This window comes from Malurus melanocephalus, unplaced genomic scaffold (assembly GCF_030028575.1).
Source record: "Malurus melanocephalus ecotype Western Australia unplaced genomic scaffold, MMel_1.1 scaffold_25, whole genome shotgun sequence".
In the NCBI taxonomy this organism is placed as follows: domain Eukaryota; kingdom Metazoa; phylum Chordata; class Aves; order Passeriformes; family Maluridae; genus Malurus; species Malurus melanocephalus.
The window spans coordinates 1,272,905-1,300,097 of NW_026623257.1; the positions used below are offsets into that span (position 1 = coordinate 1,272,905).

The window sequence follows — 27,193 nt, forward strand, 5'->3', positions numbered from 1 at the left end:
CAATAAAGTGGACAATCAAGTACATGAATAAATTTTGTGGCTTGAAATTTTACCCACTTCTAATCAAACAAAATGTCTTTATCATTGCATAAAAATCTCATTTGTTGGCTCCATAAATGTCACTGTTCCTCTTGAGCAAGTACTCAAAAAACTGATTTCTGTACAGCAGAAAGCATTTTCTAATCACTAAAACTCAGCATTATAACCAAACAATATTTCTTATTTGAAGTAGACACTGAAAAGAAATCAAGAACAAACAAAAGAAAATAACAGAAAAACAGKACTGAGATAAGACTTCTCTGATTCAGCATTAAAATGGCCCTTCAGYAGTGTGTTTTCTATCAAAAAGTCTTCCCTTGGGACTTTTCAGACAAGTTTAGATGGCCTCTGCAGGGGCTGCTATTGCAAAGGCTAASCAGTACTTGGACAGCTGAACAAACACAGGAGAGCCCCTGACAAAGCAATTCAGGCAGTGCAGTCAAATTTCTAAGGTTAAGTGGAACAAATTKGACTTCACAAACTAACTTGGTAACTTTGAAGGTAGATAACAGGTCCAGACTCTTCTGTATTACAAGCCTTCACCCATAAACTACAGAATTCAAACTCAAAGTGACTCTGAAGACATAGAATGTTTCAAAGTGAAATAAACTAGTTTAGGTCTTCCTTAAAAGTTTCTAGTTCTCTTTAACAATCTTTCGAAACTGAGAAGGCAGTTTTTTTTTCTTTAGGGTGATACCAACTGATACACTAACTGCTAATTTGACATTATATTTGAGTGGTCCTGACATGATGGTATATGTGCAAATAGATCTCATTAGTTTAAGAAAGCATCTGAAAATAGGAATGAGTRTTTCAAAACCACTTTAATTATCTACAAGTAAAAAGCTCAGTAGTTGAAGTGAGGCTCTCTGTTCACAGAATCTTCAAAGGTGGTTCTTAAATATTCATAACAGGAGGTTACAAGAGTTCAGCAAGAAAACAAAAGTGTCTCCCTGGCAAATTAAATGCAATTATCAATATATTATGAAATTGCATGCAAATGTTTTCCTCTTTAAAAACACATGGGAACAATGTATATTCACCTCATATTTTCCCCCTACCTCAATTTTTCATACTCTTTTTCCCCCTCCAAATATATATAGCATTTAGCTTAAATGACAAGARCAACCACRATATTTGAATAAGTTGCACCTTTACAATTATAGGAATTAAAAGAAGTAACTGTTTTTTTGCTGTGTAAGGAGATAAACCAGGCATTGAAATGACGCCTATCACTGAAATGAAGAATTGAAGAATATATCTACCTGGGAAAGAAAACTACAGAAAACCAGAAGCAACCTGAGTAGTTTACCTGTTTGATAATGTTTGMACTTCAGCATGCTTTTCTTTGTATGTGGTTTTATATCCCTGAATAAAGGTCAGGTAGGATTTGGGAGTCACATGTGTAGAACGTCTGTATCTTTGAAAATAATCAGAACACTTTTCTGCCACTCCATCCTGGAATGAGCCCATACACTGCACAATTTCCCTCTTGGTATCATCAGTGCAGTCCATATCAAATGAGGACAGGAAGTGTTCAGATACTTAGGAAAGAAARAAACCTAAATGTAAGTAAAGATCTGGGAAAACAGCTTACAAGCATGCCAATATAAAACAAGTCAGCATGTATTATGTCAGCTGTCACCCAGCTTCTAAAACCCCAGTCTTGTTTATTCTTAACCATCATATTCTGAATATTATTCTACGTTTCTCCAGTAAAAAATATAAGTGAGGATCTGGCAGTCTTTCTTCTCCAAAATGTGCAACTGCTTTTTCATGCTGAACCTGTCTAACTGCTACATACCAGGGACTGGATAATCACAGCCTTCCTCTCTGTGCCCTATCACAGACACAGTCACAAATAATCTCTTTCTTTAGTAGCCTTCTTTAGTAATGCTTTTAAGACATCTTCCCAGGGAATTTTTCTTCAAACWGTTCAAAACCTTTGTTTTGTGAGAAATCTTTCAACGGCATAATACAGCAAGCTTTAAAGAAGAAAATATCTACATCAAATTTTCAAATCAAGGAAGTTTCTTCTGGCAAAATTTAACACAATTAAAACAGCTACATAACCATTGATCAGAAAATTATGCCTCTGCAAAGATAAAGCCTCCATGTACCTGACACCAGAGCATCCTTAGGCCATCGGCTGAACCAATCTATAGTGCATCCAGAAATGAGAGCAGGGAACTTCAGGGCCCTATTTCGGAATTTTTCACCTACTGGTGAAAAGCAAAGAACTACATGAAGGTTCTGACAGACCCGGGTCATGAAGTAGTCATACAGAGCCTCAGGGATAGGAGGTCTTCGTGGRTGTTCCTTTCTGAAGGAGGGTATGAGGTCACTAATGATCTCATCTACTTCATCACGTGCAAATAAGTTTGACACCTTTGGGGAAAAGGAATATTTTTCATGCTTTTTCAGATGATCCAAAATACAGGATATAGTACAAGGTACTTTTGATACGTAACAYTAGAGGAAGAGGAGTACAACACGGACAATGAGGTTAACAGGACCCCCCAAGCCGTTTAAACAAGAACTTTTACTGAAATGATTCCATTAAACAGATTGAAATCTAACTTGCTGTAAAAATGTAAACCCCACTCTCCAACAGCTTTGATTCCTTCTCTTTATATTCCAATGACTAGTAGCAATTACTCTGAAACATAACCCTGAAATAATAAATAAGTCAACAAAATCAATAAAATCGATCCCATCCATTCTGGACATAAATTTACCATACAAAAATGAACTRTACATTAACAATAAATTTAGCAGACAACTTTTTAAAACATCAGTGATATTTGCCAAGATTCAATTTTATTTTTATTAAAGCTGTTCTCATGCCCCTTGAGACAGCTTCTTTCACTCTAACCTAGGATTTTGTASATTTTGTAGACTGCATCCATTTCTTATAATACGCTCATGAGAAAAAAATACTTGGGTTTTAGTTTTTGTCAGTGTACCCCTTGAGTTATAACTCAAATACTCAAATAAAGAGAGAATACTCAAATTCTGTTATTTATTTCAGGATTATAAATTTTATAAAGCAGAAAAGGCATCTTACCTCTCCTGATGATAGAACATTGTTCAAGTATTCCAAGAAAGATTCCTCTTTGATCTCATTGTCTGTAAAAAGAAAACAGGTGCCTTTGCCTTGCAGTCCTGCCATTCTGTATAAGAGTTTCAGATCTTCTATCAAGTTTGAAGTGTTGTATGATCTTTAAGAAAAAAAAAAAAGTTAGTTGAACAAATACTCATTCCTGTTTAAAAAAAGTCTTCTGACCAAAAGAGTAAAAAAAACAAATAAATTCAAGCTTGAAACAATGTCTTGGAACTTAAGGTAAAAAGGTGTTTATTTCAGATATATGCTCTGATGAGACCCCCCAAGGGACATTCCCACATGTGAATCTACAATTTCTTCTACAACCAACACACCTGCAAAATATTTAAAATAATTTTACTCTCTAAAATGATGTCTTATTTGAGTACCAAAAGTGATTTKTCCTACAAAGAGTTTGGGAGGGATTCATTCTAAGGCATTCAGAGAAGGATTTATAATTTATTTTTTATCTTTTGTGAGCTATTTCAAGAGAAACCACATTGGGTTGAACAATATGAAATAAGGCAAAATGTACTTGGAAAAGACTRTCAAAATAGTGACATGTACATAAGATCTACCAAATTAATGGTCAGGGATAAAGATTCAATGTCCTCAGATGACAACATTTCAAATATTACAAGAAAAATTCCTAAAGGCATTATGGATAAACACCTAAAAATATATTCAGTACAATTTAATGTACTGTGTAAAGACTCAAAGATAACTTGACACTACCAATTTTCCTTCTTTTTCTGTGAAACAACATAGTTTACTACCCCAAAGGTTGTAAAAAATCACAATTATTGGAGAAAATCAAGCAAGTTCACTAAGTTTCAAAGGATTTTCATGTATTTCCATTCTATGTGATGGTGCTCAGACTACATCAAGCTTGTTTCTCTCACTGCAGAGACAGTGAGCCTGTTTTATTTATAGGCAGAGTTAAAACACTATAAAAGTAGTTAGTCACTTAAATTTCAGYTAATGCTTACCTTGTTAACGTTATCTGGAATGTGTCATAGCCAGCTATGAAGGATGCCAGTCTTGTCAAGCTCTGCCTTCCTGAGCCACCGACTCCAACCAAAAGAGCATTTCCACGAGGGGTGCGAATCACACGAGAAATCTGTGTAATATGCCAGTCATTTATTGCTACAAYGTGTAAAAGTTACACATCCAAAAATTCTATGCTACCACATTAATAGAGMTATATTAGGAATTAAGAACAAATGAAAACTTTATGGTTTAATAAAGGGATTCTATATTCCTATTAGCATATTCTGTGGACATTTGTACTTTGCAATATTTTCTGTTAAYCTTTCAAATAGTATAGCAATTCTTYTATTCCATCTCTGTGTATGTTCAGWTATCAGTAGAATTGCATCTCTCACTTCCACAATGTACAAGTAAATCTCAGCTGTGATTTGTTAGTGATGTGCTATCAAAGCATGACAGATTATCAAAACTGGGAAAGAAATAATAACTTCCCCAATACCATGACCTCCGGATAACTTTGGTAAGACTCATGTCACTTTCATTGTGACCAGAAAGGCATGTTAAATTCAGGACAAAGAGTCTCCAGTATCCTCTGCAACAGGTAATAATACTGCATTTATATTGAAACTTGTTAAGCTTCTCATTTACTAGACTGTAAAAATGCACAGTATCAGTATGAATATTTGCTCACAGTGAAATATCTTCCAATCAGATCTACATTTCTTTACTACTTCATTATTTATCTTTTAAATCAAAAGGCAGTAGCTTTCTACTGCTCCTCATTTTCCTTCAGTTCAGACTATGCAATGTAAACAGACTCTTTAAAATTCAGAAAAAAAAAATTCTCAGCATTAACTGTGAACTCCATACAGCACTTGTCCCACTGCCCRCARCMAAAAAACAATGCCATGAAACATGGRTACAGGTAGAAGGTGTTACCTGATGCTGAGAAAACATGTCTTTAAGCACAAACTAGCTGCACAGTCCATCAGTTCCAAGTGGACAGAACCTCACAGTACCCAGAAGAGCCCACATTAATACCCAGAGCAGCCCAGAGCCAATTCTCTCTCAAAGACATGATAATACCAGCCAGCTGGTTAGCAGCTCGTCTACCCCATATGAGCAATGATGCACAGTATTGGCTTCTGTTCTCTTTATTATCTTGAACATCTCTTTGATGACCCTAGAACTCCATAGTGTCAAGAAGCAACGTGGGATAATTATTTATTTGCCTTTCCCCTAAATTACTTCTTTCCAAGCCATTAAAACTAGTCATGYCAATTTCCTCTAATTTTAAACCTATTTATTTTACATATTGAGTGTAATGTATTGGTTACTTTTCACAGGTTAATGCTTCCTAAGAAAGATAAAATCAAGTATGAAGGCTTACTCTAAGMTCACTTAGTATTTAACCAGAGAAAGAAAATTTAATTTGCACACCAGCTTTGGAATATCACTGATCATTTCACTGGTGGCTATTAGATCTTTTCCAGGCAGAAGCACACAAGCTGTTAATTGGAAACCTTGTTTTCCATTTAAGATATCCCTCAACTTTAACTCATTCAAGTCATATTACATCAGCTCAGATTAGGCATTAACTMATCTGCGCCTATCTCTTTCTCTTGGATGTTGTGTCAGGTCTACAGAGTTGCTGCTGTTTTTGAGAAATTAGACTCATAGAAGCACTATCTATTAATTTTATCTAAGCAAATACTAATAAAATATTTCACATATTTACATCTAACTACCCAAAGAAGATATTTCTGATGCTGGGTGGCTGTTCAGTGGGAAAAAAAATTACAAGATCCTGAACTTGCATCGTTTTTTCACAAGGAATAAATTAGAAACTTGTTAGTAAGTGTGATGACAATTTTCAATTGTCCTAAAGAAACCCACAGCAGAACTTCATCCTTTTATTGAGAGAATCTTAAAAAGGGAGTAATTTTGTGAAATGACAATTCACCCAAAAATTATGAAAATTGCAGATGTAATGTGTTTGTCAACTGCAATGAAATTTAAATGGTTTTAATATTTAATATATTATTCTGGGGGATGGTGCAATTCAATATTCAGTTCTTAATGATTTATTTTAAGAAATACTGAAAACCTCAGTATCCAACTGGGACAATCGGGCTTCTAGTGCAAAAAAAATATAGGCTCTCCTTTGTATGAGGACTATTCTGTATGAACAACCATATCAAGCTGTGCTGTGCTAAAAGTTATGGTCAGTTCCAATCCATATTCAAAAGAACTTTAAAAGTAGTGAGCATACTGTGGATCTACCAAAGAATTTTGGACTACATTAATTCCTACTCTGCTGCACGTACTCCTTCAGAAGCAACCAATTATGTCTTAACCTGAATTTCATTTGACTCATTACAAAGGCAGGAAGGGCTCCCAGAAGAATAAAGAAGAAGGAAGGTTGAAATAGAGTTAGAATAGCTAGTGCCATGATCCCATCTAACATAAAGAATAGCTATAAAAGAATAGTTCCATCTGGTGCATTTTCTGAAAAGTTTTTTATAGGTTTTAATACCTAGTCACAGAGTGACAGAYCAAATATTTGCTAGCAATAAATTAGTTGCTTCAGTTTTAGAAGTAATTTATCTTGATTCATGCATACCTCTATTCACAGGTGGKGAGGGCAAGTGAACAACAATTAATGGCAATCCACAAGACTGTACCTTGACTAAATGAACCATAGCATCCTYGAAGAAAACCAGGTCCATTCCAGTACCACGAACATTCTCATTGTATGTTTGTAAAAAMTTATTTAAACGGTTCCGTAGCTGATGAAATGAGGAGATTGGTTCATAKATTTTGGGAATATCTAAATTATCTTCCTCTGTTTTTTCACCTAGAACAAAAAAGCAATTAATAAAACCTTAGCAATTTAAATAATTGACAAAAGTTCAATGAGGGGAAAAGTAAGTGAAGATAACTAGAAATTTCACCACCCAGAACCAAGTTTATTATACATAATATTACGCATTAGATGTACAGATGAGAGTGTTGAGTACRCCCTGGCTGCAAGAAATAGTAATGTCAGCTACTTAATTCTCAAAGACAAAATGAGAAAAAACTGGTTAGCCTTCTTTATATCYGAAACCTGAATGATGAAAACTTATACATATTTAGGTCCTAAAAACAAAGGTAGTGCCAGAGAAAGAAGGTAAATAAATATTGCAGTCAAAAATTGCAAATATTTTTTTCTGTAAAAGAAACACAGTCTACATCAATTAAATAATCGCACTAGAAAAAATATATTTTTGAAATTAATAACTACCACAACAAAAAGTTGTATTCGCTTTGAAATAGCACACTTTTGTTTCATTAGGTGTTCTGAAAGCCATGAGTCAACTCYACCCCACCCAAAGAAAGGAGGTAACAGTGCTGCTGCCTCTTCTTTCAATTCRTGGCATTTCAACCTCTGGTATATCARCAGYTCCTCCCAGTTTTGTGTCATCTGGGCACTGGCTTGAGGGTGCACTCTGCCCCATCACCCAAACTACCAATGACAACAYTGAGGATGACTGGACCTTGTATTAATCCCTGTGGTACACCAATAATTACTGGTCTCCAATTACACTTTGAGCCACTGGTCACCACTATCTGCACTTGACCATTCAGCCAATTTTCCATCCATCGCACCTCTCATCCAGCCCATATTTCATTAATAAGTAACTGACAAATTTCTCTGCAACAGTGGCAGCAGGCAGACATCATGGGGTTGGTTTTGGTTGGTGGTTTGGATTTCCTCCAAAATAATGTTAGTACAATACTAGTACAATTTTGCTCTTATTCACATACAATTWGCCAAAATATTTTCAGGATTTCATKATCTATATATGCTACMGGATGTCTTTTTCTAATTCTCATAGATCAATCAGTTTTGTTAAGCCTCTTCTAACTTACCGAAGAAATACATAATTCACAGCATTATCTCTAATTGGTAGAATTCAAATAAATGAAATAAGTTTTTCCAGTAAATAAATGTTCCCAAATGCTTAGTACAGGACTAGAAACCAGTGCAAAGGTAAGGGAGAGAGAGGTGGCGGCAAAAACCCCAACCCCCAACCTAACTGGACTGTATTTAGAATAGTGTCTGTAACATTTTTCTTGTTTAAAATTTTTTCTCCATTTCCTTTTCATTGCGCCATTTTATAGACATGCAGTTTCCAAGGAAAAAAAACAGTAACAAAACTAAAATAAAAAAATACTTATATACAAACATAGTTTAAGAAAATCAYTTTTTACCATAGAACTTAATCTCTCAAAATACAGGGATTATTAATACTATTCCAGCTGTCCTTTTTATTGCATTTTTGCATTCCTGAAGTCACCTTAATTTCAGAATTTTTAGCTCTGTATTGCTTTTGCATTTGAACACTCCTTTAGATTACGACCTAATTAAATCAATTGACTTCTTATTTTAACCTATAAAAGCACTGGTTAAACAAAAKGAGTATTCCAGGTGGAAATACATTTCTTACAAATTGAATAAGACATTAAAGCAACTTAGCAACAGATAAAGAACTAATAAGAAATACATTAAGGARTTAAAATACATTGATATTTTTACAGTTTCAAACCATTTAAAAAAATTATATCAACTAAATTCTGTTCCTACAGTGTTATTATATAATGTCTAAGGACAGTACAATTAAGCACAAAACCTAGGAAAGGACAGACTTTTCCATKATTTACAGAGGCAGTTAGCAAAAGGTATTATTTTAAACTCTTGTTCAATCTCAAGATTCACAACGTCAGGTACTAAACAGCAGTGTCAAAACCAAGTGATAAAAACACCTTTGAATAGGTTGGKGGTCTTGAGATCACTAGCACCATTAACAATTCCTTTGAAGCTGAGATCTAAAAGTTGACTTTTGGGCTATTTCATCTCAAGTCATCACATATTTATTTATCTCAGGGACAAACATGCTGTGATTTTACAASCCAGAGACAAAAGAGTACATAGTACTAGTTAACATATTGCTAATCTGAGCATAGAACTCTTTGAAATTCATCTTAGATGTCATTTTTTTATTTAAGAGCTCAGATATCCAGGTCCTGCTCTTACACTKCCATCATAATGGGAAAGACTAAATTTCACCACAGGGACAAATAGAACAAAATTATACTTGTTATTCTTTTCATTTAAAGCCAAAAAATCAGGAAGGGGGCTCTCAAGGTTCAGACAAACCTATTGAGGACAAAACAGCCTTTCTATATGATAGTGTCTTACTTGGTATTTAGATGAAGTTTTATGTTAAAAGGTACATTAGAGGGCAGGCACATTTAACCTGTCTCCGGGAAGGCAAGTAATTTTGAGAAATGCATTCATCATTTTGCATTTATTTTTTCAATTCAACATGATGGTTTCTAGTGCAGACTTAAATTTTCACATTAAAGGTCACTCTTCACCCTCTCAGTATGTAATCTGACTTATATTTCAGTCTTCTCTACATTGATAAAGTCTAGCAAGTTATTTAAGGATATCGTTATTTCCTTTCTTAGACCGGTTTACTTTTCCTTTTATTTGATTCCTTCCAGTCAAATATTTCCTATCCTTTACTCTCCTTTTGTCACTGCCCTTTGACTACTTCAATTGTTTGAGGAAAGATTCAAATGGCATCTGGACATTCACACCAATTTCTTATTGCCTCCACTCTCCATCTGCAGTGATACCAGCACAGATAACTGAATCATCCAATGACATCCTAAACACAAACAAATGAGTTGTTTTTTGCATAAAATGACAAATGCCAGTTGCCCAGGTCATTTAGTGACATTCTGTGTCACCATGTTTTTATCTGAAAGACATAAAGATGTTGTTATAAACCATAGAGGTTTATAAGGTTTTCAAGAGGTTTAACTAGCATTCAGGAAWATTTGAATTAATAGCTATTTGTTACAAAATCATGTAACACTTATTTCCTAAGGAGCATTGGATTAGTCCAGAGACAGTGCTTTTAATCAGGTTTTGAGGGCATGATACTTTTACTGCTACCCTTTACCTAGTACTGCAATCCCACCATTTCAAGTCATTCATAACACACTTCCTTCATCATTTTGGAATAATAAAGGCTCATGCTCACCATTTGGCAGTTTTGTCAATTTGCCACACCAATTTAAATGAAAGCAAGGCTCTCCTATACAGCCAACTGGGTATAAATACAGCCCTTAGAAATCCCATTAATATGAAAATGTGTCATAGATGGTAGCATAAACTACCATCCAGTCACTGGATGAAACAGACATTTTAATGCATAAACTTACTACAAATTTTTAAGACATTTCTCTTAGCATCTATGCTTATCATATCCCCTTGCCTATTCTTGTCATTTCCATGATTATTAGAGTCCATCTTTACCAGTTCTTGCAGGTGCATCCCTTAAGAAGTCAACAAAGAATGCATCTGTTTCATGATTCAGCAAAGCTTTCRTATCTTCAAATCCCTCCTCAATGAGTTTTGTCACAGCTGCGTGAAACCAAGTGACATCTTCTGAGGTTGTGAAACGATCAGCAATAACACGTTTACATTCATGCTTCCACAGTTTTATCACCACCTACATGCAAAAAAGAACAAAAAAGGCATTTCACAGAATCACAGAATGAGAATGGTAAACTTTATATAATTTAAGACTATATTCTTTCAACTGTGGAAGAAGCCTTAATCTAGCATTSCAAAGTGAGGTTATTTACCAATAACAATTTTATTTCCCCAGCCCTAAAACCATATCCGTATCAGTCATGGCACAAATCATTTCATGGCATACACAGATGCTACTCCCAATAATACAGCCAAAGTAGTAGAGAATAGTAACAAAGAAAGACGTTGAAGTGTTTACATCATTCTTTCTCTAAATTCAATATACCTTTAGAGTCCTTCATTATCGCTGTAGGATGGAGAAGGAAAACCTTCCAGATTGTTAACAGTAGCAGCACGGGTTTAAATCCTATACTACGATTATAAAGTAGAAAAAAATACCAAGTACCCCTTGAAGATCTTTTGTTTCAGACTACAGAACTTAGAAAAAATGACACATACTATGTCAAGTCTCAGAGGTAATATGTAAATTTATACAATCATATTTTGAGCAATTGTTTATACTTCAAAAGACATTGAGTATATATATATATAAATAATAATCTTAGTGCTTGATATTTTCAGCTTCAGAAATTAAAAWCGATTCTAACATTTAAATTTTAGATGCAGTAGAATTCAGGAACTGATTCAAYAAACAGGGATGCACATTATACATGATGCAATTATATAACCCAAATATATAACAAATTTTCCATGTTTACCATAAACATTGCTTTTCCAGCRCTACATGTTTCAGAGCTCAAAAGTCTAATTTACTTTTCCTTAAAACAGTTAGAAGAGGAAGAAATTTTACTGGAAGAAATATGGTTTACAGAAAAAAAAAATATTACTTTGACTTGTTGCAACTTCTTCCTTTTAAACCATAAGTCTGAAACCATTTGTTAGATAGATATTAGGTAGTGAATGGAAGTCTCAATACAGTATCAGAGAGGGGGAGTTATTCAATTTCTTAATCAATATATGAGCATTTTCATTGGGTTAAAGTAAGTACATTGTTTCTCATAATATTATTTGCTCACTTCTTTCAAATAAGCCGGCATTTGTCAGTAATAGGAAAAGCAGATAGAAGCAAACCATTGTGACAAAAGAAATGGGTTTTATTATCCTGTCATGAAATTAACTGTCATTTCAATTGGCACCATAAAAGATGGATTAAAACATCTTTGCCTCAAAAAAAACCACTCACATTGCATTTTTTTAAAACAAACTCAAACAGCAAKATAGACTCTTCATCCTCTTTCCTGCACTAGTTCTAACAAGATCACTGCACTTACCTGTGGTTCATTGATCACTTCTGATGTAGTGTTCAGCATTCCTTGCCAAATCCTCGAGAGGTCTCGAAGGTTGAAGACATAATGAAATTTGGCTGGTGTGGGCAACATTTTTWGCTTGGTAATCTGCCACAATCTGCGTGTCAGTGGAACCAATTTGGTTACTGTTTTCTTCACATCATCTGAAAATCCCCGCTCACTACAGTAGTGCCCTTCTCCAATTACACCTGGAGCAAAAAAGATTGCCAAATCAAAGACATGTTATCACAACACCAAGAGCGAGGATCATCTGAAGTTTCTGTTTCTTTGTTTTGCCATCCCCAAAACCTTTTCCAATTCCAAATAGTTTTCCAGTCTTCATTCAAATCTTGATTCAGCTATTCTTAACACCATTTTGTCACCAGCTCAATGGTTATTTAACTTTTAACAGCCCATCAAAATGTTCTTTTTTTCTCCCAAAGTAGCTTCCATTGGCTTTGAATAGCTWATCTCCTGTCTGAAATCAGCATGATCCCATCCCTTTGTGAAAGTTTAGTCTTTAGTCACTCATTCTCAGCAGMAGCAGCACCTGAGCAACTGCCCAGCATTGTTGGTAAAATAACACCTTCATGCCACTCTTACTAAATCTGAAGATATCAAGAGTTTTACAGATGTGACTGGATCTGAAAAACTTACAAATTGATGATGTTGTAGGTGGGGAATGATTACTGAAGCAAAATGTACTAGCAAACAAATCAGAGGGGAATTAAGTCTCAATTGTAGCATTAATGAGTATAAATAGAAGTCAAGCACTATTTTCCAAAGCTAATTTCCCATTACCAAAAATTTTGTCGATGGAAGAATTAGAAGGCAGAGTACAGTTGAACACCGAAAATTGTCTCTTCAGCCTCTGTGGAATGTCATTGCGACCTCCCCCAGGGTGGATCATGGCAGCCAAAAACTGAATGTCCACAATGCTGGTAAATTCACCAGGTTTTTCCAGGTTATATAGTCCTTTCTGTTCCATCAGTTGCCTAACTATCTCATTAGTGAYCTGTAAAATAACCAGGTTTTATATAAGAGAATATTATACATGCAACCAAATGAAAAACAAAATATACMTGTGTACTTGAAAGACCTAACAGAGGATATAATTCTTTTTTTCTCCCCTAACCCTCTGTTTATAAGCTTCAGGATAAAAATGCACTGCTAAGAATAAGCACATTTCCATTGTCTTTTTCATTGGTAATATYTATGGATAAAAATCCTGGGAGTAGAGGGGAATCCCTAATTTAGAACTAATCATTCATACTACAATTTATTCTCACTTGATTGGTGTATGATTTCTATTACTGCTAGAAATACAACTCCCTTTTAACACAAAATTTCCAGTTTGTTTTAATTAAGTCCAAAATAATGCATCTTTACATGTTGCAAATGATACTAAATATTTGTATTGTGTCCTGTGTAACAATCACAAGCATAGTTTTCAAGCTGAAAACAGAATTACTTCCATACAAAAGAATACCAGATCCTTTTCTTTAGCCATTAATGGGTGCCCTACAATTCTGTTTGACAAGAAAAACACCCCACAGAGAGTACATCTCACAGCTATACTTCTAGAAATTCTAACATTAGCTTCCAAAGCAATATACTTCAGAACAACTTTGTCAATATACATAAAGATTACTTCCATTTTACCTGAAGCAGAAAAGACATTGCTTATATCTCAGGTTTCACAGTGTCTTAATAATTGCCCACAATGCCAGTTTGCCATCACATTTCGTGTACCAAAGACTTTCTTTTTTTAATTATAAAATGAGTGTCGTGAAAAAAACATTAAAATTATAYAGGTGTGTTTTAAGGAGTACTCAAACTGCTTCTTGCAGTCAGCATATTTATTTTCAATTAATTCCTGACAAAGTAATGTAGATGGGTCCTTTAAAAAGACTGTTTAAAATTAAATTCTACATAGCAATTTTATCCTCTTCTGAAAGATTGAGAAGCCAGTTTTACAGTGTAGCAAAAAAAGAAAGCAAATCTTTTGTCTTCTTTTTTCTTCTTTTACAAACCAACCTGATCTCCCCATTCATTGATTATGGGCATGTTCACATCATCAATGAAGACTGTCATCTTTTTCCCTGCTGGTGGACTGTAAGTTGTGCCCATGCGCTTATCCACATAACTTTCAATTGTACGCTGTTAAAAAGCAATTAGTGGCATAGTTACGAAGGGAATTTCACTTCATACATGATTCAGTCATTTAAACATAGCACTACTCTATGTAACATTGATAAGCGAGGTTTAGACAAGGCATCTGACAGAGGTAATTGCATTAATTCACCTAGAATGCCTGAAATCCCCAGCTATACAGCACTAGGCTGATGTCTGCAGGAGACACCCATGCCTAACAGTTTCATAAATCTGATTATGTTTCAAGCTTTTCTTTTATTTTATTCATTTATCAGCAAAATTGATGTCTGCTAGCAATAAAGATTAAATTAAAGACACAATTCTGGAAGACCTTTCCAACAGGTATCAATGGACTTCCTAAAAGCATGCAGTGATAATTAAGCTTACATATAGAAAGAGACTTGAGATAATTTTGCCTAATGGTAGACTTAACATTACTGTTCTTATTTTCTTTTCATTTCTCTGCTCTTCTCAAGGTCCAGTTTTTATTTACTCTCTACCAAGTGAAAGCTCACTTAACCATACACAATCATTCTTCAGGATAAACCTAAATATCTGCATTCTTACACTATGCCTAAGCCTTACGCAAGTGGCATCAGTTAGACCAAGATTTTAAAAAGTTAGAGTCATTTTAAAGCACGTGTCATAACAGAATGTTTTGATCTAAATTGTTAACACAGAATCAGCTTAGTCTTGCACATCTATTTCAGATGTCTTGATGATCAGACTCTCAGCTACCATCAATTCAATCTACATTTATTATATAAAAATATGTCACTTTATGTTTAGAGCCCAGTAAATAGAAGGAAAAATCCTAAGGGAATTTAGAGCAAAATTACATACGTGTGCATTACATAACATGTTAACAGTTTCTGCTATGCTATAGGGGTAGATGAGAGGTCATTCATCAAGCTTATAGACAGCACTTACAGCCCAGACAGTGCTTTAGCCTGGCACACCAGACTGCATTAAAAATATTTCCCAAATACAATGCCAGCAAGTTAAAGACACTTGAAATAATTCAAATAGACTCGGTATAAATTTGGACAGGCAGTAGAGTTCAGGCTTTAAGCATTCATAATTGTATGCAGAGCAGCTGTACTGCATGTGTCACTTTTTTAATGAGTAATTGAAATTACTGAAACTTAAATTGCAGACAGCACATTTTTAATGACAGATTGTTGTGGGTAGCACTTATTTTACCCATGATGTTTAGTGAAATCTAACAGCTCTTCTCGGTTAGTGAGAACTGATATATTTGACACAAAAACATTTCATACAATGAACAAAATAATATGCATGGTATGGCAGTAGTCCAAGAACAGCTCAATAACTACTGAAGAAGTTGGAGAGAATATTTTTTTACAGAAGTCTTAAATCATGTGTGAGGACACTTGGATCATTTGAGCAGGTGCTGTTTTTGCTGTTCAGAATCACTTTCAGAAGCATCCTCCTGGCAAATTATCAGAACACTCTTTGAACCCAGCCATGTTGTATGAGAAGATTAATCACTACTGTACCTGGAAAATTAATGGGGTCGTTGCAGATGAAAAATTCAAACACTTAGTCATGTGGCTTTCAGGGTTATATTTTGACATAAAACCTTTAATAATAACAGTCTTTGCAGTTCCTTGCTCACCAATTAGTAGGACAGCCTAGACAAAGACAACATTGACATAAGATGAAACAAGAGCTGTGTGTCTTGGCAAAGGCTCAASAATCCCATTCAGCTTTTAAACAGAAAAGAAACTAGAAAAGTTATGTAAAGTGAACTCTTAACAACAGACCTGTAGAAGTAAAATACTTAATGTCTCATCGATTTTTGCAGGCCTGACAAGTTGTAAATATTTGCAGTTAATGGCCACGTCAGTCAGTACAACCAAACTAACAAGGAAAGGAGCTGATTATTTGAAAAAGGATTTAATTGCCTAGAGACTCATTATCTGTAAAATTTCAATTGTATATCTGACACGGTTTTGGTGAAGAATAGGGTTGCATAACCTAAAGTYACATAACTTCTGTAACTGCCCCATGCTGGCAGAGTTTGATCAGCAGAGTCAGATATGAGTCTCTGACCTTATGTCAGAGACTGTTGTCTCTGACCTTATGTCTCCCTCTCTCACCAGTACATTAAAATATTGCTTCTGTCTGACCTGATCTCAGCTGTAATTACAGTTATTTCCACTACAGAAAGAATGGGTGAAGGGAAGACAAAAAAGTCTGGAATCAGTGACTATTCAAGAGTTCAAGTACTTTTGCGTGAATGTAGCCTCTGGAAACACCATTCTATGTCAAAAAAAAAAAAAAAAAAGAAAAAAAAATTGTTCCTTTCCAATTACATAACATTTCACTGCTAATCCAAAACGTTTATTGTATGTACTGTTGGCACTGCTTTGATATGAATTATAGAAAAAGTACCTTGCCCTGTTTTGCTATGGCTCCAATAAGGAAATCCATTCTCACATTGTCAACATTAGGCACAAGAATGGAGCCATACTCTGGCGTACCACTGCTGGGATATACGTACTCTTCAACACGCGTATTCCAATGCATCCATGTACCTAATAAGAAAGAAATAAAGTCAATGTTTTAGAAACACAAGGCTTCATCCCTTCCTTCATTTTCCACTGATTCGACTCATCTGTCTGTGCTTCTGTCTCACATAAAGCAATCCCTCTCTATCCAGWCTAAAATTTATAGAATCATATAAAATCCCTCAAGTTGTATCTAAGAGGCTTACTCCTCTTTCCTACATAAATTATGACAAAGACAAGGATTATCTGGTTTTGTTCACAAGACAATTCATCACCACAAAGTCCTTGCAGTTTTCTGTAGCAGTATATCCACATTCTGACTTCCCACTGGAAACACAGAAAAAGCTAAACACAGCATTACCAGCAAAGTATAGCTGTAAAACAAAACTTGCTAAGGGACACAAAAGAAGGTAAGCWACAAAGTACTTTGTAATTCTCTAAAAGAAGCATAATTTAAAAAGAAAATTTAAATTTTACCCCATATCACCCTGCTGAATTACTAACCATCAGATGCCACATAATAATCAAACATTGTATCTTCGCTGCCTTCTGGGATACAGGGAAGATCAAGCTTTACTGGTGCATGGTTTCGAAGCCAGTATTCCATTTTGCATCTGTCCTCCAACTCTAGCAATGCTCCTATACTCCACATGAGAGAGAAGATGTACAGCCTTTCCAAGTATTTTGGAGTCAATTCTCCACCTTGCTCCTGAGGGATTGAGTTAGGTTTTAATTTCCAACAGTTTTAAATTTCAACAATTCAAATTCTATCTGATAATCACTATAATCTAATATCACATATTTATATTTACAGATGTCTTCAATGAGCTGACAGACTCAAGTAAAAAATTATAAAAATCCAAACAAAGAAAAAATGAAAACTTCTGGTTCATGCTCTGTGTGCTTAACATCAGATCTAAATGTGAGTTCATGAGAGAGGGCACCTCCAAACTATTACTTTCTAAAGAAATAGAAGGTATTTCTTCCTACCCTGTATCTTCATTGATATTCCAAGTCTTTAAACAATTCCTCTCTACAAAACTTCATATCTTAAAATTATCTCCAATATGTTAATTATTTGTAAAAACWTTCACACTACCTACCTTTGGTGGCATAAGGCCCTGCAGCATATTAATGCTCTGCATAATCACAAAGGCTTCCAACATCTCAGTCTTGCAATGCAGAGACTGAATGCTGAAGCGGTACAAGTCTGGGAAAGATGAAGAATACAGCTGACGTAGAATTYCAGCCTCTTGGAAGGAACACCTTTTCAAAAATCCCTGTTGCAAAGCACACCAATAAAATAAATTTAGTTCTCAGTGCAAGTCTCAGTGCATTCAAAATATAATATAATATAACAATAAGTAAAACATTAATTATATCATTTTTAAAACATTTTTAAAGTCATTAAATAGTAATATCATATAATACTGTCAGTGAAAATGTTTAGTAAGGATGATAAGTTGATTTCTTCTAGAGGAAAAATAAGGGAAGGAGGAGAGGAGAAGCTGAGATTCCCTGCCCMTTGGGTAGGGTTTAACTAACAGAATGTCTAATTTTACCCAGGTATGCATAATTCCAACTACATCTTGAAGATGAACACTGAAGAGAAAAAGCACTTTAAAGTTTTCAACAGCAGAAAAATCATTATTTTCAATTTTTTTTAATCTCAGAATGAATGTAAGTACGGAACCAAAGTTTGATTCATTCTGTACAATATTATTTCTAACAGTGATACAGGATAACCTGAAAGATCTGATAGGCGTAGAAAAAAAGGCTATTGGGGGATGTCTGCTGGTATGTATAGTGTTTTTATGGTGTACCTCAATATCTGTAATGCTGAATAAACAAAACCCAACTAAAGCCACCCATTTCTTAAGGTCATAGAACAGGATTATTTCTTTGATGCCTTAAATTCCAAGTAATAACATGATTCTTTGTGTTACTTTGAAATTTTCTCTCATCTGCATAGCAGAATTCTTCTCAYTCACATCCCATGAGTTTATTTTCCACAGAAAATAGTCACCAGCAAAAACACTTGCAGATTCTTCCCCAAAACACAAAATAAAATTTGTCACAAACAGAAATAAAATAAATTTGTTTTAAACATAGGATATTTTTTTCTTGTGAGGGTGGTTAAACAMTGGGACAGGCTTCTCAATAAGCTCCTGGAGTCTCCATCTCAAAACTCTTCAGGACACAGACCTCAGCAACATCCTCTAGGTTGAATTTGCTSTATYCAACACTAWCTCTAGAGGTCCCYTCCAAGGCTCAACTATATGGCATTWCTGTGATTCTTTTCTACACTTTSTACTATCTTCATAMGATTTTGAACTTTGKCCCTTTACTTCYCAAAGTAAATAAACTTTGGGRTTGATTATAAATAGGTATATATATGGAAAAGCTTTCTAGAAACAGGTAGAYGGAAAAGAAAGTGCTAAAAATTAAAAGGCAGAAGTATTCAAAACAGACATCCAAAAATTCCCCGATTGTTCAAATATATTAAGGGTAAGTAGAAAAGTTGATAAGATGTTTTTGCTTTGGAGAATGCTGATAAGTAACAGATGAAATACCTTGGATCACTTTGCAAAATCTGCTTAAGAAGCACATTAAACAAGAACAGCAACATGAAAAGTTTGAGAACCATTTTGCTGAACTCAGAAGTTGCCAATGTCATAATAGTGCATCCCAACAGGCAATTGTATTTATTTTTTTGTAAATGATAAGTATTGAAAATATAAATATATACAACTTCCTGAGTTATCCATATTTGTCTTCATTTATTTTTTAAAGTTCTTCTGAAATATCAACAAATATTAGATTTCATTCAGCATCCGAGAATTAACATCTACCCTGCCTGTTAGGGTAGGGTATATTGCATTACAAAATAGATTTAAAGGGAGGTATACTGAAAGAGCCAACAAGATATTTGATCAATGAAGACCAAACAAAAAAAAGAAATAAATGCCATTGGATCAAATTACAAATAACTCTAGGTTGCATATATAGCCATTTTTTCATTTTTCATTGCATATATAGCCATTTCATTCATATAGTGCATATATAGCCACTCTATAGCCATTTTTATCAAGGGGGAAAGGAAGGGAATTGGAAAGGTTACTTCATAGYGAGTTTAACATAATTTGGTTTATGTTATCCAAAATTTTTTTTTACAAAAGTTGTATTTTTTTTAGATTGCTGCTATCACAAAAAAATACTAAAATCATGAGCTTATGGATTAAGGAAAAGTAATTTCATACGACACTTCAACACAACTAAGTTTAGCCTGCCTATCACTTCAAAGTGAGAAGGTAAATCATGAGCGATAATTTAAAATAAAATGCTTTTCTTTGCAGCTGAATCTTTAGAACAGTTCAAACATTCACGAAGTGGTTCTCTGCAAAYTAACCAATGCAAGGAGGCAGAGCTGTGAGAACCTAACTTCAGCAGGCCCTGTGCAGTGTCGTAAGCACAGAAAGGAGCAACACAAGTGGAATCTCATGGGAGCCACTGTCCTAGATGCATAATTTGCACTTACACTTTCTCAAATATCCATTTTAGTCTAAAAAAAACAAACAAAAATAAAAAATAAAGCTTGGCAGTAACACGTAAGGCACTTGTGTTGAATGCATGTATTTGCATTGGTAAAACTGAAGTTTTACCCGCCAATTTTTTAGGAAACTTGATAAACACTTTCTTCATAATAAGAATACAAATATTTTGGACTTGGCAAAGGAATTTATCAAATGAATTAGCGATTATTCTCAAGTGTTGCAGAGAGGTGACAGACAGTTCCATGTGATTCAATGTCATTCTGAAAGGGAAAATCTTCAGACATCACTAAAAAAAAAAAGTGTTAGCCCTCTGCAGTAACCTTTAGTTCTTCACAAGCACCAAACCTCCACAAGCAACAAGTCACAGAACATAGGTGCTGCCAACACCAGAAGGAGTATCTGATTAAAATCTCACTCCTTTTTCTCTTTCTGGGTTAAGGCTAAGCTGGGTTCTGGTGCTTTCCCTAGTGGGTCTTGCTGCTCCTCACCTATTTTCAGTGGTTTTACCTGACCATTTCAGATCTGAAGGTGGAAAAGAAAGCTTGTGTCTGTTGTCAGAAATCACAAATTCCTCATGTTGATAATTTCTGTTCACCAAAATGCATGCCCTGAGTACACTTTCCTGAGGGGCTCCACTGTCTCCAGTCCCAAAGAGAGGCACCAGGCTCTGCCTGGCGTTCAGGGCTTGGACCACAGCAAACTGCTTTTTTGATTTCTGTCTGGGCTGAAACCTCCAGTTTGGTAAGGGCAGTGGTTCTAAGCAGTTCTCCAAGCCAATTTTTCCTCCTTTGCCAGACAAATGAAGGATTTCTGGACGAGGAATCTGCTTATAAACAACTAAGGTATATAAACTCAAAAGCATGAGAACTTCTATGGGTTAAAAAAAAGAAGCTGAGAATAACACAGAGCAATCAATATAAAAGGCTGATATCTGAAAGTTACTCCTAGGCCAACTGTATTTTCATAGGGCTAGTTAAGCAACACTATCTAGGTGAAGATTAGTTGCATTTTCCACCATTAACCTATTTGATTTGGAAAATTAAATGACTAAATGAGACTGGGAAACATTAAGCTTAAAAAATATTTTTAAAAACTTGTTCATGTGATACCTCCTAGAGAGAAGAACAGTAAAATTTTGCCTGTTAGGCCATAGTAACTTATAAAGTTTTGTTATTTTGAGTCCGAAAAACAGGGGGACAAATATACTACAAACACCTGGATGGTGTTGCAATTTCGTAAATGGGAAATAATTCCTATCTTAAAGTTTAAAGCCCATATGAAGGAATTAATTTGGGATTATACTGAAATATACCAAGTACATCAAGTATAACTTGGGTTTGGGAGAAAATAATTAAGTAATTATCTGTATGAKCACAACAATCGGTATCTTAGCCAAGCAGGAGAAAGTTTTCATTTCTGATACTCAGCAGACAATCTACATTTTATCAAAGCAAAAGAATGTCAACCAAACATCCTCAACAAGATGGCTTAGGCAAGAAAAAATGCAGGAAAAACAAATTAATATGTATTTTAATTTCTTTTTAAGTTTTATTCCTGAGTAGTCTATTTCATTGATATATTTTTTAAGGCAATATAGGGATTAAGAAGAAAAATCAGAAGCAAACTTTTTTTTTAACTGCCATTGTCTCTATTGTTTTCTTAAAAGGGAAGAAAATTGGAAATAAATGCCGAAAGCTTTGTTGAAATAYATTACTATGGAATATTAGGCAGATCATTAGGAATGCTCATATTTCATCTTTACCAGGATTTTTGTTACATGAAAAAAAATAGGGTGCTCAAGTCTTAAAATTTGTCATTCACTGTATTGTTACAAGCATTCTGTCCAGATTATGATTTATTTTTAGTGGATTTTGGAGGATGAAAGATGACATATAAAAGAAAAAAGGAAGACTTTATAAATCACTTTGATATTTCAATATGTTATATGCTGTTTTTTGACTCCAAAACACACATAAAACATGTTCTGTTTTTCTGAATTATTCATTTCATGCCAGAGAGACAGTAACTACCACCTGATTCTTCAGATACTTTGCTTCTAGGAATGTTAACAGGCAACCAAGAACATCAATTTAAAAATTACATGCTTTGATGCTGCATTGACTTTATTTCTWGTTCCAAATCCCAACTGCAAAAAATTTCAAGAAGTATCAAGAGAATTTATATTTTCTTGAGGATTTCAAGTTCCCTAAATCAATTTGTTTACTACTTTTTCCTCCTCAGTCTGAAGCTGTACTAGGGGCTGCCAGGCAGTTAGCATTTCAACTGAGTTATTCTTCAATTGTATACAATACTTATAATTAAAAATTTGTCTCAAACAGAAATAGCCATGTATTCAAAGGTGCAATATGTTAACTATATTCCTTAAAAGGTTATTCACTCTTGTATAAACTACCAGAAACATTACTATTTTAATTTCTTACCTATAAATTTATACAGAGTAAAAGATATTTCACAGCAAAAGGCACAAAAATAGGTCCTAAAGAAACAACAATGAAGTGTTGAATGAGTGACCAGTGAAACTTTCAACACACACACACAGACATTTGGCTACTGTACCTCAAGGATAGGACTCCAGCTGAGAACTGATGAGCTCATGAACACCATCCCATTTCTTGAAACTGTTGCTGGAGAAGCATTATCAATATTATGAGGTTCAAAGACAATTTTRCAGTTTGGTGCCATAGGTATCCGATCACCRTTTGCCAGGGTTAGAGTTCTGTTGTCATCCAGGACASWATTGAGGTTCTCAATCCAAATAGCRTCAACTGGACCATCAAGAACTATCCAGATGTGATCACCTGTAATCCAAAATAACAGATAAATATGCCTATGGATGAAGTGCTAATTTCTTTCAAGGACTAGTTTCTTATGTCTACAAACAAATTTTAACTAATTGTAAATTCATGCACACAGCTACAATCTCAGYTTTTATTACAATTACAATTTCCATCACTCAATTTCAATCAGATAATTATTATCAACAGGTGACAAAATGTAGCATCTGTTCTTCAGCATATAAAGTGCCATCAGCACAAGTCACCAGTTTTTAATACTCTGAAAGAATTTTACGGATCATCTTCCAGACAGTAATAAACTAGGTTTATTTCAAATTACATAAAACAACATAAAGAAGATAACCACTATAGATATATTTAAATTTAAACACCATTAGTTTCCAATAGGTTTTACAAAYGTAGAGAAATTAAATGGAACAGTTGAAAAATCACTCTTTTAAATAGTATGCAAACTCTCATAAGTAAAAGCAGTCCATTAGGGGAAGATTCTTGTCATACATTCTGTCCCCTAACTTGATCCAACTTGCTTTTAAGTTTTCCATCGCTTTCCATTTAGTAATAGAAACGTGTTTTAAAGCCTGGCTCTGTTTCCTGGGAGGGTCTGGCTCTGTTCTGCTCGCCTCACATGGGTCCTGAGCAACAGTCCAGCTGGAAAGAGATCCCACCTTGGCTTTTGGCTGCCCACCCCTGACGGAGCAGACAGCCCCACTGTGCATTGCTAGACAGCTCTTTAGTCAGAGATGGTCCATCTGCCTTCAGAGTCAGCCCTTATCACCCAGGCCTGGGTGGCTTGGAGCACTGCTAACATTGAACCACGGAGATATGAATCAGAAGATAAACAAACTTTTGATACGTAGAGRGTTTTTACAGCTACAGCTCAGACACTTCAAGCACAGGATGGTCTGGAGTCTAATTCATATAGAAACATTGCAGAATTGTTGCAAAGAGTAAATCTGAGGAAGTCATATGTGTGTGCTAATATATATTTCATCTTGAAGGAAAACATAAAAATCAGTAGTTAATGCTRTATTACATTCTCAAGGGTGCTACATTTCTAGATTTGAAACAAGCCTACCAAAATTAAATGAATGAAAAAGCATTTTCTATTTTTGAAGACCAAGAATTTTTGTATGAAAATAATGCAAGTGTTAGGATTTTCTTTTCTTTTCTTTTAGTCCTTAGGGCTTAATTATAAGATTGCAGGCTAATTTTCAGACAAAACAAGGAAGAATCCATCTAGCATCAAAATACCAAGGCCATTCTTCTAGTTAATATAGCAGCCTAAGAATATATCTCAGCATAATTTTAGGCAGAAATTGGTTGCCTAAATAGAATTGTYTAGTGCCATTTGAAATGGACTGTGTTATGTACAGGGCTACCTGGTATGGCACAACTGATGAGATTAATTTCTCTTTAATATGGCTGYTGGAGAATACGTAGAAAGTCTGACACAACCAAAATATTTTACCTTACACTTTTCTTCCATACAAGGGACTAATATTCAAAAGAGAGGGTTCAGTAAATGCCATGAAATAATATTTGTTACACTACACAGTTTGAACACAAACTATTTAGAATAGAGACTATAATACAGACAGAAGTTCTTGCAGMAATTTCCCAACACTTCCAAGTAAGGAAAATAAAAATTCACTAATTTGCTTTATAGAAATGTCCTAAAGAAAGGAGAAGGAAGAGGGARCATTTGTTATTTGCAATGTTGCTTTGTGAAGCAACCACTGTTTGTGCTGAAGACCTGCATCCTGGGGAATCGGCTGAACATTGCTTGCTGGTTAAAAGTAGACAATAGGCCATTTTTTCTCTTTGCTTATGTACACCCAAACTTTTGCTTTTATTTTAGTAAATTGCCTTTTCTCAACCTRCAAGTTGTTTTCCAWCTTATTTTCTCTYSCCTGTCCAGCAGWGAAAAGGAATGGTAGTGCAGCACCTGGAGTCTACCCAAGGTCAAYACACCACAATACCTTTCTTTGCTCTTAAAGTTTTTCTCCAGAGTGCTGAAAATATTCCATCTGTCCAGTCATTTGTTGCCACATCAAGACGTCCAAACATTTGTGGAGCAGTTATAGCTTTAGGATTCATTCTCATTTCACGATGTGGCTGTCCACAATCTATGAAGGCAGATCATCAGTTAGTTTTTTGCACCTCTTTACAGCTGTAAGAGAACTTTGACAAATTCAAAATCATTACATCTAAATGTATGCTTTGCATTTATAAGAATTTATTAATTTATAATTTACAATTATAAGAACTTGTGTATTTACTTGATAAACTTCTCTTGCTATATAACATTTATAATTGGAGACATGAAAAAGTAGAATGAAGTTCTGAAACTTTTGAAAGTACAATTCATATTTCATGGCTTCATTGGGAACAGAAGAGCAGCAAGATGAAATTTATTTAAGCTTTAGTTTATTATTTTGAAAGCCTGTCAATAGGGCTTATTGTTCAATAGCTTGAACAATAGGGCTTTAAAACCTTTGATTTGGATGCATGATTTTAAAACACAATGACTAAATACAAGACCGATGCTGCACATGACAGATGGGAGTTTTTTTTATTTTTCCCTTCTGTCCACTTGCATACATCTTAGAAYAGGAAAGTATATGATATTGCCATATTCCTGGGAATTCTTTTAGACAGATAAATTCTATCTAGCCACACCATGATCACATAATCTTTATTTTTATCTCATTAGCAACAGCTTAAAAACTGCTATGCCAGGCATCTCTAGAAAGCCCAATATTGGAACTTAACCAGGAGCCAGTCGTAAGATGTTGAAAGAAAGAGCTGAAAAAACAACTTATTTTAAAATATCTTGGTTATAGTCAGGTTTTGCTAACACATAAGATAGAAGCCTGACAAATTATGCAGATTAACATTTTATGAAGTTATGTGAGAATATCAGATTTGTAAAAAGTAGTGTGGTGGCTTTATCTTCACTGGTTCATATCTCAGTGCTAGGAAAAAAGATAGGGAAATAGTGCAATGCAACTTGGTTCTTTCTGCTTTTCTTCCTAATTGGAACAGTCATTTCCACTGCAATGTGGAACTTACAGTGTTTCTTAAGCACAGCACAGTACTGCATGTATGAGGGAYTTGCTGAATTATTTACAAARATTACRCATTTCTGGAAAAYCATCTAAGYAGCTTGTGAAGTGGGGTGACCCAARCTTACCTCAAAAAGAGATGTTTTTCTCCCCAAGCTATGACCTTTTATTTTAATAAGATCAAGCAGACATTCTTCAACTAATATTTTTGTTTAGAAATACAGATGACAAAAAAAAAAACCACACACAGTCCTCAAGCCTCCAGCCAGGACACAAAATTAATACCCTTGAAGATTTTGTCACTGCCTAAAACAGGAATTTATGTTTATAAAACCAGTATGATAATATGGAAAAAAGGACATGAAGCATATGGCTTTGAATGCCAGACAACTTTAAGCTTTTAAAAGATACTACAACAATAATTAGTATCTCAACACAAAATCTCATTCTTCCAGTAATATAKTCTCACAGTGAAGCAACTGGTGTTTTCTGGGAAGAAACAATGGGGTTTGAAGTTTAGGGTATAACAGTTCAGCAGCAGTTTACAATGTAAGTACTAACATACCTGTCATGGCTTTCATTAGGGTGTGGATGCAAGTAGTTTTTCCTGCACCACTTGGTCCCAGTGTCATCAATCCATGCCTTACTCTCTGGGTTTCAAACAGCTGAATAACTTTCAGTTTCCAAGGAGGATGACAAATAAGGCCAGATTCTTCCACCTAAGAGATCGTGACAGAAAACTAAATTACTATTTTAGAGCTCAAAATATATTTTTATGCTTTTAGRTGGATAGATACATAGATACAGATATAGATATACATATAGATATATAGATATATAGATATCTTTAACGTTCTATGCAAAGGCTTTTTTTACATAAAAAAGCTGTTGAAAAACCAAGATGTATTTGGTATTCAAACATGTATTCAGAAAAATAAGGTAAGCCAGCCTCTATAAACGTTATAATCTATTAGATATATCTATAATATATATATATATTATATATRTATACATGATATTCTTTAGTTGGCACTTMTGA

General features: G+C 34.7%; 1 protein-coding gene across 1 annotated transcript in view; it reads right to left on the reverse strand.

Moving 5' to 3' along the window:
* DNAH5 (dynein axonemal heavy chain 5) overlaps positions 1-27,193 on the reverse strand; it is a 114,097-nt gene that overhangs the window by 31,329 nt on the left and 55,575 nt on the right. Inside the window, exons 41-56 of the mRNA XM_057390394.1 lie at positions 26,720-26,873; positions 25,069-25,215; positions 22,851-23,092; positions 17,823-17,999; positions 17,224-17,428; positions 16,604-16,746; positions 15,706-15,840; positions 14,069-14,191; positions 12,833-13,046; positions 12,017-12,240; positions 10,506-10,701; positions 6,817-6,989; positions 4,132-4,262; positions 3,107-3,260; positions 2,160-2,427; positions 1,352-1,583 (exon numbers count right to left, since the gene is read on the reverse strand). Of these exons, the coding sequence (XP_057246377.1) occupies positions 1,352-1,583; positions 2,160-2,427; positions 3,107-3,260; positions 4,132-4,262; positions 6,817-6,989; positions 10,506-10,701; positions 12,017-12,240; positions 12,833-13,046; positions 14,069-14,191; positions 15,706-15,840; positions 16,604-16,746; positions 17,224-17,428; positions 17,823-17,999; positions 22,851-23,092; positions 25,069-25,215; positions 26,720-26,873 (2,918 nt within the window). The remainder of the gene's footprint in view (positions 1-1,351; positions 1,584-2,159; positions 2,428-3,106; positions 3,261-4,131; positions 4,263-6,816; positions 6,990-10,505; positions 10,702-12,016; positions 12,241-12,832; positions 13,047-14,068; positions 14,192-15,705; positions 15,841-16,603; positions 16,747-17,223; positions 17,429-17,822; positions 18,000-22,850; positions 23,093-25,068; positions 25,216-26,719; positions 26,874-27,193) is intronic.